This window comes from Pistacia vera, unplaced genomic scaffold (genome assembly GCF_008641045.1).
Source record: "Pistacia vera cultivar Batoury unplaced genomic scaffold, PisVer_v2 Contig581, whole genome shotgun sequence".
Taxonomy (NCBI): domain Eukaryota; kingdom Viridiplantae; phylum Streptophyta; class Magnoliopsida; order Sapindales; family Anacardiaceae; genus Pistacia; species Pistacia vera.
The window spans coordinates 812,804-828,752 of record NW_022196425.1 but is presented as its reverse complement, the minus strand read 5'-3'; the positions used below and the strand labels follow the sequence as shown (position 1 = coordinate 828,752).

Sequence of the window (15,949 nt, the reverse complement as noted above, 5' to 3'; positions counted from 1 at the left end):
AATCAAATTAATGAAATAATCCACAAGAAACTTTATAAGTGGTAAGTAAACATATGAATATATATGATTAATTGGTTGAAATGTTAGAACCGTGTATCCCACGTGAAAGTGGCTAATATATAATTAAATTATTATTAGTTTATAACCTTGATCTGTTGCTTTGTAAGCTTCACGGGGATTCCTAATCTTATGTGTGTATACATGTAAATTAATTAATAATTAAAGAAATATCGAAATAACAAATAAATTAAAAAGGGGTGTTTTGGAGGGTTTCTCTGCTAATAAATTGGTTTGGATGTTTGTCCATATGCTATAGCAGCAGACAGATTTCTTGTAACTTTGGTTTTTCTTGAAACTTCCTACTATAACTAACAGGTTACACAAGCATGGCTTTTGCTATTATATTATAAGAAATTCTAACTCCCAAAGGCACTTGTCATCCTAACCTTACAGTATATATATATATTTATACTCTTCTTCCATATTATATTTCAAGTCCCAAATACCTTTAGCTTCTTTTCTTTTTACATCATCTACATTACTTCTCTCCTCCCATACCCAATTTTTCTTTATTCTTTTTTGTTCTCTTGTCCTGCAACTTTCAAACAATTAATGAATATGGGCCTGAGAGACATTGGAGCCACACTGCCTCCTGGGTTTAGGTTTTATCCTAGTGATGAGGAGTTGGTTTGCCATTATCTTTACAAAAAGATTGCAAATGAGGATGTTCTTAAAGGAACTTTGGTGGAAATTGACTTGCATACATGTGAGCCATGGCAGCTCCCTGGTAGGCTTTTTCTTATTAATTTACTTAATTGTTTTCTGTGTGTGATCATCAATACTCTTCGTCTTGTCTTTCTGGGTCATGGATACTGAAACAATTAATCATTGTTCACTGTGTATGATAAAAGTTTCGCACTCACTTTTGTTGGTGATTTAGTATCTAATTTTAAAACATACAGAGAACAACACCTGATGGAGTTTCTGTATCAGGCAGACAAACATGGTTGTGCATGATGGATCTAGATAGCTAACTTATACATACAAACATGCATGTTTCCCAATTCCCATTTGAGAGAGCATGAGAAAGAGAGAGAGGGATTAATTCTTTCAGTACGACATGTCATTCATTCACTCATCTGAATTCATGTTAGTGCCAAACTTGCTTCAGTGACACCCTTCTGCAAGAATGTTTTGTTTAGATTGATTATTAGTTTGTTTTCTGTGCTTGTCCGGCCTTTATCTTTTGGAGTGTTGGTAGAAAACAAGAAAACTTTGGACTCGATTATGTCATCCCCTTTTCCTTATATATTTATACAGAGAAAGGGAGAATTAGAGAGAGAGTGAGTGAGGAGGAGGGAAAGAGAATGCAGAACATGAATATTCATTACAGATACTAACCGAAATTGCAATAAGATTTTAAGTTTTCAATTCCTATCCAGTAGTCGGGCCCGGTATATGAAGATAGACAACCCTCAAAGTTATTATTCCTTTCCTCTTTTCAAATATGATGTGAATATCCGTAGGTTTTGATTCAGTGGTAAATGACTAGCTATAGACTGGGTTTCTGTATTGATATAGAATCGTAGACGTAGAGTCAAATAGCCAGGCAAAAAAGAATAAGGAAGAATGTCTTTAATAACCTTGACAATAACATAATATCATATATTCACATATATATATATATATATATCAACATAGGTGATAATTTTTATCCTTTTTATTTACTTTAACGGTAACTCCTGATTAAGGTGCCATACACAGCACATCAGCTTCATATATTCATTCATACGTAACTACCATTTCTTTCAACATATTATATCCCTCTCCTCGCTTATCTGTTTCACACAGAAACACAGACAAACCCACAAGCACGCTTGTTATTCTATAATTATTATAGCTGAGGTAGATGGCCCCAGTTAGAAACGATATGTGGGTTGCCATCACGAGTAAACAGATCAAAGCAGTGTAGGTGTAGTGTCTATGTAATCGCACGGCAATTTCCCGTGTGAATCCATTCATGACTATTGAATTTTATATATAAAGTTAAACTAAAATGACAGTCTTTCAAACCTGTTAAAGTATGGCTCGCTGTGTAAACGGTGTTAGGAATATCATCACCAAACATGGCTTGCTGTTCAAGTAAACATAGGTCACTATAGCACGATAGGAAAAGTTTCCACAAGCAAGCACATAGTAATTGCTTTATTAAAGTTTTGTTTAAGGCCGAATTATTAGGGACTTTCAATCGGAAAGTACCTTTTCTTTCTTTCTTTTCCTTTCTTTTTTGGTGGGTTTCAAACATGACTGGATATCTAGGTGATAATGGTGAAAAGAGGTGGCGTTTGAACACGCCTAATAGTAAATTAAAAATGAATCTTGTAAACACAAGTCTTTCTATGAACTGAAGAACTTTTTGTCTTGTGGTTCAAGTAAGTAATTGGGCCATTTCTTCTTTGTAAAAGCACTTATAATTACCTGGAGTATCTCTTTCCCAGTCAGTCAGTTCTATGTTCATCATTTTCACCAGTGACTGCCTATACATAATTGTGCAACAAACTAATCAATATCAGAAGAGGTAGAAGCTTTTTCTCACCCTATTAAGCCATGGCGTCATTCCTCACTACCTCCCAATTAGTTCACTAAGTGTATGCATCTAAACCTGCCCCCTTAGAAATTCAACTTTCCTTTAATTCATAAACTGACATTATAATCATAAGAGACAAAAGAATATCACATCTTAGTTTGATCTTTCCAGTAGAGTGAAAGCAAAGTTACATGCGAAATTTAGATTGATGTAACTATATCAAATGTTTATAATTATTTGAATATATTGATACTTTATTTAATTTTATATCTAACTTGTAATATTCTTTTTCATATGGCTGTGAACTCAACTGAAGAGGTGGCAAAGCTGAATGCAACTGAGTGGTACTTCTTCAGTTTCCGGGACCGAAAGTATGCCACTGGGTTTCGAACAAATCGTGCAACGACATCTGGATACTGGAAAGCTACCGGAAAAGATCGAACAGTGCTTGATCCAGCAACACGTGAGCTGGTAGGAATGAGGAAGACGTTGGTATTTTACAGAAACCGAGCACCCAATGGAATCAAAACAGGATGGATCATGCATGAATTTCGATTGGAGACCCCACATATGCCCCCTAAGGTCTGTTCAATTCGTACTATTTCTACTTTTTTAACCATTATCATCATTATTCTAAAGAAAGCAAAGAGACATAGAGAAAGTGACGGTGTTCCTAGAAATAGCTTACCATCATCTCAAGTGGACATCTACTTGCCATGTGTTATCACCTTATTGAGTTTACTAAATTAATAGATGTTGCGAGAAAGAATCTGAATTAATCATCCAAAAGGAAATTAATTGGAACGAAAGTGAGTGACTGAACCTGGCTGCTGTCCACTCAATTTCCTCCACCTAAGTGTGATGATAAACTCCTTTTTGTGCATGTTTTTGTTTTTTAACTTGTGTTTTCTTGTGTGCTGATTAAGTTCGTACGTTAAATTCTTTGAGCACAGGAGGATTGGGTGTTGTGTAGAGTTTTTCACAAAAGCAAAGGCGAGAACAGCAACAAACTCAGCCCGGAATTTATTTTCGATACCACTGCAAATGCTTCCTCTTTAAATTCAGCTGTATCTCCTGCAACTGACAGAAGCATCCCTTTTGGATATCAGCCAACTCCTCTCTATCAAAACCATTGTCCAACTAATTCTATGCTAAATCTTCTTCACTTTTCACAAGAGAAGAACACCAGCCACATCTCTGAAATTAGCACCAAAGGTGAACATAATGATGACGAGTATGGGTTCATATGGGACATGGAGCTGCAAGGGAACAGCTTGGAAGATCATGGGGTGCCTTCAAACCTGGAGGATATGAGATTTGAGATGGATAATAATATGGTTTTCCTATGAAATGAAGTTATCGAACGTTACACTTGAAAATATTACATACTCATTTATTTATTGTGGTCTATTTAATTAAGGTGTTTAGCTTTTTGAAATTAAGACAGAAGTCATGTTTGATTATTTGGGATGTTGATTAGAAGATTGTACCTGGTTGTGTATATATTTAGGGTTTGTATTATTTTATTTATGAATACAAAAACAGTCGAATTATGTATAAATTATGAATCATATTCTGTTCTGTAATGCTGTCACCCTTTTCTTTTTCTCTTTTCACTTTTATCGGACCAATAATTTTTATCTTTAGAATATTCATTACGGAAATAGTAGAGTTTACCATCAATATATCTCTCTTGACAATACCTAGCTGATGCGTGTTTATAATTTCATCATATGTCATTATCCTTGTATTGTTTTGCTTGCCTTGGTAACAGGGCTTCTCCAATACGTTAAATATAGAGTTAAAAAGACTTTTTCCCGACCAAATAATGGATTAATGATACTTTTTTACCTACATATTTTTAAAATATCATTTTATTATCTAAATTTATATTATGACAGTGAACAGATAGGAAACTCGGTTCAAGTTGTTGGGGCTTTTGAAGAGGGGAGGCCAATGAATTTTTTGATGGTGGAAGGTTGGATTTTGGTGGTTGAGATTGATCGGAATTTGACTTGAGAGAGAAGATTGTGTAATCCTTAATCGCTCGATTGTCGATGATTGACGAGGTTGATGGTAGTAGGGTTTAAGAGGTTTTGGTGAGTGATGATCAAAGAAGAGAATGATGGTGATGTGAGGTTATAATAATACCGAAATCGAAAATAGAATATAAATTTAGATAATAAAATAATATTTTAAAAATATACTGATGAAAAAATATCAATAAACTATTACTAGGTGGGAAAAAGTCGTTTACACTTAAATATATGAACACTAATTCAGCGATAATATCCAGAATCTAGCTAGCGAAGAAACTTTATAATTACAAATGGACAACCGTACTGATCATTGAAGCGGAGTTATAGAAGGGACGACTAGTTCTGGAGCCTAGATTATACAACAATCAAGCACATGTATATTCATTTCTTTCACATAAATCTAATATAATATTCATTTTGTAAACAAAGTTTATATTACTAATGCAAGATCTGATAATGCAATATAGAAAATTCTTATGCGTAGGTGTCGGTCAAGTTAGTCAGATGACAATTGATTATTAGAGGAAAAATGCCATCACCTGTCAAATAATGAAATAAAAAAAAAAAAATTTATTTATTTGTCACATACTAAAAATATTAGTAGAAATTCTTTACAATATGTGTATTTTCTTATTTCCGGATGATACCCCGTAGTCAAATAATTAATTAATTGTTGAATTTGTAAAATCTTCATGGAAGTTTATTACTACGTATATAATTGATTCATTTTAGGTATGTTACATAAAAAATTACAAAATTTTAATAATATCAATATATCTATGGTACAAACGTGGTCTTTGCCTTGCTACCTATCTTGATATTTTAAACAATAATGCTACGGACACATAAGGTTTACACCAAATTTTTGTACCGACCAACATGTCATCTGAGTCAGACGTAGCCACGTAGCACACTAACAAGTATTCCGTGAATGAACGGTCTGTTAGTTGCTGATGGCGTTTACGCTGCGGAAAACCAAAACAAAATCCCCAACAACAACATTGAACCCAAGAACCTTATACCCGATTTACGTTATTTACATATGAAATGATATTGAATATAAAATTTCTAGATTTCATACCAGCGTTTGGAGACTCCTTCAATCGATACGAATCGCTCACACTCTAAGATAAGAGTAAACTCTCGGTATCCACACGAAGACAGGATGGCGATCAACTTGCGATCTCAAGTGCTAGTAAGACACACAAGCAAAAAAGGATGCAGAATTTTTCTTCAAGAAAAACTCTCTTCTCCGCCAAGTGAAAAACGTGAGAGAGGGTGAGGTGAGTGGCTTGGATTTAATTAATGTGTTCTCTCATTTTATTTTAATTTTAAGTTGTCTTTTATATGCAACAAAAATTAAAACCCTAATCTAGTTAGGAATAAATTTATTCCAAGACTAGAATAGTAAATCTTCATTACCAAACAAAGTAGTAATCTATATGACATCTTATTCAAAGTCAAATATGATTTTCATATTCATATATTATCTTTATTAATATCATCAAATATTAATATTGAATATATATTTAAATTCAAATATGAATTTCATACTTCATATATATTTTATCTTCACTAATATTAATATCATCATATATTAATATTAAATAATATATATAATATTTAAATACATAATCTCACTAATTTTAATTTCAATACGAAATTAAATATAGGCAACGACCTCAGCAAATTTAATTGCACTGTGAGATTACCAAAATGGCCTTTCATCTCAAAAGACAAAAATATCATTTTCATCATAAATGACGAAAATACCTTTTCTCACCAATTCATCCTTAATATGTCTTCTATGTATGTGACCCGAAGGCTCCTCATTATATCGGCAGTGATTACTCTCGCGATTGACACCAATCAATCGTCTCACTAAACACAAACTAAGATTAGCCTCTAGTAAGGCATCATGGCCACCCAATAGATTCAGATTCGGATTCAGCGAAACAGCTTGCTTATCAACGATATGGTTACTGTGCAATCTGATCCTTTCATTATCTGTTATCTCATCGAGGCTAAGATACATAAATTGTGTCAACCTCAGTTATCTTTGATCTCTTTGTATTTAGTTACTAGATCAATGACCGGAATAATAAATTGGATCGAACAACAACTCAATCCCATTGTGGCCACAACTTTAGTGTCATTGCCATTCACTGAATTGCACCGTGAGATAACTTCTCCCGTACCCAGGAGTAATGAATCCTTTGTTGATCCACCATAGTCTTGATACACTCCTCGTTGCAGCCAATTACTACTGTATTGATAGCTCTGAATAAAACTACGTTGGGCTAGTGTCAAACTACAACAATCGGTGCATAAGGCGTTTCGGTGATCTCAAGTCTAAGGATCACATGCACCACCATTCGTTAGAGAATTTATTCCATAGACACTAGGATTACCATCCATATGGAATCCTCTGGTGGGTCTGTCCAGTGAACTTGCCTACAGCAAGCACCCATGTGTTGCACCAGGTTGTCAGCAAACAACATTGACAAGTGAGATCAGTCACTGTCTTTCGACAGGGTCATTCAACACTATGATAGTCTTACCGTATTATCTGTATCCTTGGTCAGAATAATACCGAGGCTACAGACATTTCTATAATGGCCACCATATGTGATCATAAGGTTCTCACTATCAAGATTCGAATTACTTGATACCTTTGTCACGATTCTACCATCCTAAGGACATATATTAATACACACAATTATGATTTACATGATATAGAAGAAAATTGCCTTTTATTGATTAATAAACATTATTTCAGAGAGTCAATTCTACAATAATTGATTAGCTCTAGGGCACCTACTCTAGCAATCTCCCACTTGCACTATAGCCAATCATTCATGTACTCAACACCGAATGACCCTAAGTGCCCATCAAGCTTCTACTGCAACAGAAACTTTAACTGTGGGTTAGTAAGTATTCTGTAAATCCGCACATCCCCTTTTCTGATCGATTTCTTAGATAAGATTAAATCAACTAAGTAAGTGTTTGGATCACTAGTGAGACCATAGTTCCTTAGCCACAACAATGGCTTCATTGTTGTCACAGTAGAACTTTACTGGATCGGCAATACTTGGAATCACATCAAGTTCAGTAATGAACTTCTTGATCCAAACCATCTACACAACTATTAGATAATACGATATACTTAGCATCAGTAGTAGAATCCGCTGCAGTACTTTGCTTTGAGCTCTTCTACCTCACTGCAGCTCTATTGAGACAAAATATAAACCCGGATTGCAACCGAAAATTATCTTTATCCATTTGGAAACTAGCATCACTGTATCCTCTTACAGTGAGCTCATCTTCCCTTCCATAGAGCAAGAACATATCCTTAGTCATTTTTCAAGTACTTAAGGATGTTCTTGACACCCATCCAGTGTTGCTCACTAGGATTTGACTGATATCTTCTGTAAGTGCTTAATGCACATAAGACATCAATCCGAGCATACAACATGGCATACATGATGGATTCAATTGCTGATGCATATGGGATCCTCTTCATCATATCTCTCTCATAGTGTGTTTTAGGACACGTATCCTTGGAGAGATAGATATCATGTGACATTGAAAGATATCCCTTCTTGGATTCTTCCATACTGAATCTCTTCAGTACCTTGTGTATGTATGTAACTTGACTTAGGCCAAGCAACCTACACGATCTATCTCGGTAGATCTTTATTCCGAAGATGTAGGCTGTTTCTCCTAAGTCCTTCATAGAGAAGCAGTTGGATAATCAAGTCTTTACTGATTGCAAGTTCGATAAATCATTCATGATCTCAAGTATATCGTCGACATACAACACCAAGAATGCCACTGCGCTCCCACTTACTTTCTTGTAAACATAGGGCTCATCTTCATCCTTGATAAAATCGAATTATTTTACGGTTTCATCAAAACGAATGTTCCAGCTCCTTGAAGCTTGCTTGAGTCCATAAATAGACCTCTGCAACTTCCATACCTTATCAGCTTATCCGTCAAGAACGAAACCATCGGGTTGTGCTATATACACATCCTCTTCAAGATTTATATTTAGGAAAGTCATTTTGACATCCATTTGCCAAATTTCACAGTTGTGATATGCAACAATCGCAAGCATAATCTAGATAGACTTATCATGGCAACCAGCGAAAAAGTTTCTTCATAGTCAATACCATGAATTTGTTTAAAACCTTTGGCAACCGTCGTGCCTTATAGGTATGCACCTTGTCATCTATGACAGTCTTTTTCTTGAAGACCCATTTACATCCTATGAGTTTTATCCCTTAAGGTGGATCCACCAGAAACCATAATTGGTTCCGGTACATGGAGTCCATATCAGATTTAATGGCTTCAAGCCATTTAACAGAATCCAGATCCGATATAGCATCTTCGTAGGTCCTGGATTCATTGTCTTGGTAGACCAGTATGTCGCTATGTTGAGTCACGAGAAAACTATATCTCTCAAGCTCATGACATACTCTTCCAGACCTACGTAGCTCTTGTGCTACTTGAGGTGGTTCACTTTGATCCACGGATTGTGGAGTGACCTCCTCACGATGTTCAACCACCTCTTGTGGCACATCTTCCCGTTCTTGGTCTAATGTATCTTGTGGTTCTAGAACTTCATCAAGTTTTACTTTTCTCCCACTAGTATTTCTTAGGAAAAATTCTTTTTCTAGGAAGACACCAGTACGAGCGACAAAAATTTTACGCTCTTTTAGGTGGTAGAAATAGTATCATTTGGTCTCCTTTGGATACCCCACAAATATACACTTACAGGATTTTGGGTCCAGCTTGTTCAAGGTCAATTTCTTGACATAAGCTTCACAACCCCAAATCCTTAGATAAGACAAGTTGGGCTTTCGTTCACTCCATAGTTCAAATGAAGTCTTATCGACAGACTTTGACAGCACACGGTTCAATACGTGAGTCACAGTGTCTAGGGCATAACCCCAAAATGATGTGAGCAAATCACTAAAACTCATCATGGACTTAACCATTTCAAGTAAGGTCCTATTCCTCCTTTTAGACACTCCATTGTGTTAAGGTGTAGACGGAGGGGTGAGTTTTGATACTATTCCACATTCCTTCAGGTATGTTTAACTCAACTTGCCATACTTGGCATAGTTGTTATTTTGAGAATATCCTTATTATCTATTTAAGAACATATTATTATGAAATAGTTCCATAAAGAATATTATTTATACTCAATGACAACAATCCATTAGTAAAGTAATATTCTCACTTGTCCTAAGTGGACACATAAATATTATTTCTAAAAACTAAGGAAAAATCATAATAATCCGCAAGTTCCAAGTTCCAAGCCCATAGGCAAAATTAGATAATAAGTTCCTACAGCTAATGTTGCAACACGTGCTCTATTTCCAATTGATAGGTCAAACTCTCCCTTGGCAAGCAATCTATTCCACCATAGTTCCTGCACATCTGAACAAATATGAATACCACATCTTGTGTCAATGACCCAAGGTGTTGATGGGAGAAGTTAATCTCAATCATGAACGTACCTGACGAAGAAGTAGCATTCTTCTTCCTTTTTGCTAGGAAGGCCTTGCAATGTTTCCTCCAGTGGCTAGGATTCCCACAGTGAGGACAAATGCCCTTCCTATCTACAACAGTTCCTTCCAAAGACTTTTGAGCCTTTTCTTTCTCACTTGAGTTGGCTTCAACCAACGTCAATGTTTCTAACATTTTCATGCCTGACTCAGTAGCCTTCAAGATATCTAGAAACTCAGAAAGGGTATTCTTCTTATCATCCTCAATGAAGTCATAGCCAAATTGAGAGTAAGGATCTGGCAAAGACTGTAATATTAGGTCTATCACTAAGCCCTCATTAAGTCTGCATCCCAAAATCTTAAGCTTGTACATATACTCGGTTAACTTGAGTATATGATCGCCAATTTTGGTACCCTCTTCCATCTTGCATATGAACAATGACCGAGATACCATATACTTCTCATTTCTCTAGAGAAAATGAAGAATAGAAGCTAAATCCACATTCTGGCACTACTATCACAGTAATGGTGTCATTGATGCAAGCACAATATATCTTGTCATTTTTGCTTTTGCATCATGTGTATGCTTCATATATACATACCCAATAAAATGGATAGAACTATTAGCATGCTTTGGTGACAAAGTCTGCTCAATGGTATATAATCTATCGCTTGACTGAAGTATATTGTTTATACTTCTACACCAATCAATGAAATTCTCACCATTCCATTTGTCTCCTAGTTCGATGATTTGTCGTAGTGATGATGGGTTCATATTTCTCAATTTTTAAGTGAATCTACAAGTGCAGAATAAGTAAACATTATTACAATGTTTATTATTATTATTTAATAAGGCCTTTTATTAAATAATTGCTCCCACTATTTTCCTCAAACTAATAGCCCTCACTATTAACTCGGGAAAGCCCGTTGGCTTTCCTAGTGGGCTGAGATCTCATCTAGCCCATTTCAAACCTTCGGTTTGGCGAACAAGCCAAAATGGGTTGATTAGGTAGGCCAACAAACTTAATCCACATCAGTTGATAGCTCCCACTACCAACCTCAAATGCGAAGTAAGCCAACAAACCAATCACACAATATAATGACTGAAGCCATTGTCCTCAAGTGTGATTCTCAGTATTAGTAGAATGGACACTACATGTCGCCATGTACATACAATAAGTGTACTTCTCTACTATGCCTATGAAGAGCTTAGCAACCTTCTCTTTGGCGAACAAGCAAAACTCATCATTTTAAGTCGACCCATCACCACTAAGGAAAACTCCAATGAACTGTAACCTCCCACTGGTAGAAGTGTACCCTTCGCTGTGGTGAACAAGGTTCCAACAAATAGTGGTTTGATTAAACACAGGGTGATGGACGACATTTCAATTTTGACTTAATATACTTCAGTTAAGAGTTTTTTTTATTTTATGTCTCACCAATTTTATCTTTCTTAGCATGTTATAGTCATAACATACACGCTTAGCATGCATACTAAGCATAAAATAAATGTGTTGGTGCATAGCCTTAACTAAAACCGATTTCCTCAAGTCAAGCGGAATCAGGAGGTCAACCTAGGTTTAAAAGGAAATAGATTCTTCAAGTAATTTCGCCTCCTTCCTTTCCATCGCTTCTTCTTCTTGAACATTACACAACTTTCAAAAATAAAATTACATTTTACATTATTGAAAAGAAACCTCGAGTTACATTCGAGGGGAGTGAGATGAGAGAAAGAAGTTACATTGGAGGTTTATAGAAAAACAGGGCACGCAAGCCCTATTTTAAATTACATAACCCACAACAATTAAACTAGGTTCATAGGCTTATGCACCAAGCACCATGCATATTCACAAACAAGAATCATGCATAAACAATCAAAATTTAATTTTGATTAGATTGGTAAATTATCAATTACCCCTTGAATTTTGGTAGTACTTTTTAAGTCTAACAAGTTTTAAAATTTTCATTTTAGTCCCTTGTTAATTGTTATCGGGTCTCACTCAATTGGGCCTCCAGAATGTTTCTAACATGCAACAACATTTTTTTTAGAAAATTATGGATTAAAAATATCACACAACAATGCGATCGCGGCCCAAAATTCAGCCCATTGCATCTTTACGTGGGCTGCCCATAAAATCCAGATTTGGTGCATGTTTTAACGCACACCAGATCAGGCCCTTGGCTGAAAAACCAAGTGCCAACCAAGGCCAAGTGCTACATGGGTTACCCAAAAATCCGGATTTGGTGCACGTTTTAACGCACACCAGATCAAGCCCTTGGCTGAAAAACCAGGTGCCAACCACGAGGCAGCCCCAAAATAGCAGCCAATTAGGTGGACAGTAGTGGCGCATTCGCATGCGTCACTGCTGCGTGCGGCAGCAGCCTTGGTGTAGTTGCACAAGGCTACTGTTGTGCCATTTGCGGCGGCGGCACAACCCGAGGTTACATGCTCTCCCCATGCGACAGCGCGTAACAGTCACACGCAATCTATAAAGCAGCAGCGCGCGTTTGCACATTGTCGCTACTGCTTCTTGTTGCTGTAGTGCACGAAAGCACACAACAGCAACACATCACCCTACAAGGCAGCATCCTCCTTTGATCGGAATCAAGTTTTATTTGATTTTGATCCTCAAAAAACAGATGCAAAAAAAAAAATAATAATAAAAAAAAAAAAAGATTAGCAACACATTAACTGCAACATATTTTTAACACAAAAAATTAGTTTTTACACATCATGCAATAACATAATCGATACATATCGAAATCAATTCAACCAAACGTCGAATAACAACATAAAAGGTATAAGGAAGGCTCTGATACCACTGTTAGTCGCTGATGGGGCTTACGCAGCAAAAAACAAAAATAAAATCTCCAACAACAACATTGAACCCAAGAACCTTATACTCGATTTACGTTATTTACATATGAAATGATATTGAATATAAAATTTTCAGATTTCATACCAACGTTTGGAGGCTCCTTCAATCGATACAAATCGCTCCCACTCTAAGATAAGAGTAAACTCTTGGTATCCACACGAAGACAGGATGGCGATCGACTTGCGATCTCAAGTGCTAGTAAGACACACAAGTAAAAAAGGATGCAGAATTTTTCTTCAAGAAAAACTCTCTTCTCCACCAAGTGAAAAACGTGAGAGAGGGTGAGGTGAGTGGCTTGGATTTAATTAATGTGTTCTCTCATTTTATTTTAATTTTAAGTTGCCTTTTATATGTAACAAAAATTAAAACCCTAATCTAGTTAGGAATAAATTTATTCAAAGACTAGAATAGTAAATTCTCATTACCAAACAAGGTAATAATCCACATGGCATCTTATTCAAATTCAAATATGATTTTCATAGTCATCTATTATCTTTATTAATATCATCAAATTTAATATTGAATATATATTTAAATTCAAATATGAATTTCATATTTCATATATATTATCTTCACTAATATTAATATCATCAAATATTAATATTATATATATATATAAATTTAAATACATAATCTCACTAATGTTAATTTCAATATGAAATTAAATATAGGCAACGACCTCAGCAAATTTAATTACACTGTGAGATTACCAAAATGCCATTTCATATCAAAAAACAAAAATATTCTTTCCATCATAAATGACGAAGATACTATTTCATCACAAATGACAAAAATACCCTTTCTCACCAATTCATCCTTAATATGTCTTCTATGTGTGTGACACAAATGCTCCTCATCATATCGGCAGTGAGTAGTCTCACGATTGACACCAATCAATCGTCTCACTAAACACAAACCAAGATTGACCTCTAGCAAGGCATCATGGCCACCCGATAGATTCAGATTCAGCGAAACAGCTTGCTTATCAACGATATGGTTACTATGCAATTTGATCATTTCATCATCTGTTATCTCATTGAGGCTAAGGGACATAAATTGTGTCAACCTCAATTATCTTCGATATCTTTATATTCAGTTACTAGACCAATGACCGGAATAATAAATTAGATCGATCAACAACTCAATCACACTGTGACCACAACTTTAGTGTCATTGTCATTCACTGAATTATGTCGTGAGATAACTTTTCTTGTACCCAGGAGTGATGAATCTTTTGTCAATCCACCATAGTCTTGATACACTCCTCGATGCAGCCAATTACTACCATATTGATATAGCTCTGAATAGAACTACGTTGGGCTAGTGTCAAACTACACTAATCGGTGCATAAGGCGCTCCGATGATCTCAAGTCTAAAGATCACATGCACCACCATTGAATAATACTGGGGTTACAGACATTTCTAGAATGGCCACCATATGTGATCATAGGGTTCTCACTATCAAGATTTGAAACACTTGATACCCTTTAGGGCTGCAAAAAAAAAACCGGAAACCGAACCGAACCGAGAAACCGGACCGAAACCGGTCTGAAAAATTGGTTAACCGGTTAACCGGTTTCGGTTTCAAAAAATGACTAAACCGGTTTTTTGGTTCGGTTTACGGTTTATATTATTTTTGTAACTGGTTAACCGAAACCGGTTTAATAAACCGGTTTTCCTATAATCCTAATATAATAATATTATTTTAATTTTTAAAAATCTTTATTATCTTTATTAGTTTGAATCCCTAACTTCACACTCCATACTCCTCTCAAACTCCATTAGCCGTCGCTGCCCTCTCAAACTCGTCTTCTTCTTCATTACGTTTACTCGTCTCTCCTCCTCCCATCCTCTCTTCTCAAACTCGCTTGTTTTCTCCGTCTTCTTCTTTATGCATGCGCCATGGTGCAACCTTAGCAGCTGGGGAAGTTGTTTTGGCTTTACATCAATGTGATTATGGTTGGAGACTTGGAGTTTATTGTTTATTATATGCAGATGGTGTAGGAATCAATCCTCAGCAAAGTGCAGACATGTTGGTGCTCTTTATGCACTGTTCGGCATTTTCAGTTTATTTACTATTCTTGCATCTTTTGTTCCTTGTTGATGTATTCACTATTCGGCCACAATATATGGGTTTATCATATGTAATCTTCTCCTCCCACTCACCCCTGCCCTTTACAGATAAGAAATCTTTAAGAACTTAAATGGTATCATTTTAAAATTTTTAAATAAAATTATTGATTTTTTATGACAGTGATGCTCGCTTTGAGTGCTTTTTAGGGTAATGAATCGCCAACAATTGCTCATACTCTTTACCGTATTTCACACTAGAAATAGGTGTGAAGTAGATGCTTTTAATTGGGTATCTGGATTTCAAATTGGTATTTCCTTCAAGAACTCCACAGTAAGAAGCATATATTATATAATAGTGTGGGGGATTTGGATGAATTTGGGAGAAGCAGACTATTGTATCTGCTGGAGTTAGTTAGAGACTGTAATGTATTTTAAAAAAATTATTAATAAAACCGGTTCGCAAACCGGTTAACCGGATTGCAAACTAAAAATCCGGATCGGTTTGCAAACCGGTTTATGCAAAATCCGGACCGGTTTCGGTTTTCAATATGGCTTGAACCGAAAAACCGGTTCGGTTACAAAAAGCATATATCCGGTTCGGTTAACCGAATTTTTGCAGCCCTGATACCCTTGTCACGGTTCTACCATCCTAAAGATATATATCAATACACACAATTATGATTTACATGATATATAAGAAAATTGTCTTTTATTGATTAATAAACATTATTTCAGAGAGTCAATTCTACAATAATTGATTGGCTCTAGGGCACCTACTCTAACATGGTCATCCATCAAATAAGGACGAGTGTCCATATTTGATGGACAACCATCCAATAACAATGGACTCTCGTCCAT

The 15,949-nt window shown here is 35.8% G+C and overlaps 1 protein-coding gene across 1 annotated transcript; it reads left to right on the top strand.

The window, feature by feature from the left end:
* Positions 1-442: 442 nt before the first annotated feature.
* On the top strand, positions 443-4,172 carry LOC116109512 (NAC domain-containing protein 21/22-like). The gene is made up of 3 exons (XM_031395735.1): positions 443-787; positions 2,904-3,169; positions 3,541-4,172. The coding sequence occupies exons 1-3, from the start codon at positions 613-615 to the stop codon at positions 3,934-3,936; spliced, it is 837 nt and encodes a 278-aa protein (XP_031251595.1). The 5' UTR covers positions 443-612; the 3' UTR covers positions 3,937-4,172.
* Positions 4,173-15,949: the final 11,777 nt, after the last annotated feature.

What these genes read in the sequence shown, in the direction of transcription:
- LOC116109512 (XM_031395735.1), top strand. Translation starts at nt 613, where the DNA reads ATGAATATGGGCCTGAGAGACATTGGAGCCACACTGCCTCCTGGGTTT. An exon ending in TGAGCCATGGCAGCTCCCTG is followed by an intron (nt 788 to 2,903) that starts GTAGGCTTTTTC and finishes ACTCAACTGAAG; the next exon opens with AGGTGGCAAAGCTGAATGCA. An exon ending in CCCCACATATGCCCCCTAAG is followed by an intron (nt 3,170 to 3,540) that starts GTCTGTTCAATT and finishes CTTTGAGCACAG; the next exon opens with GAGGATTGGGTGTTGTGTAG.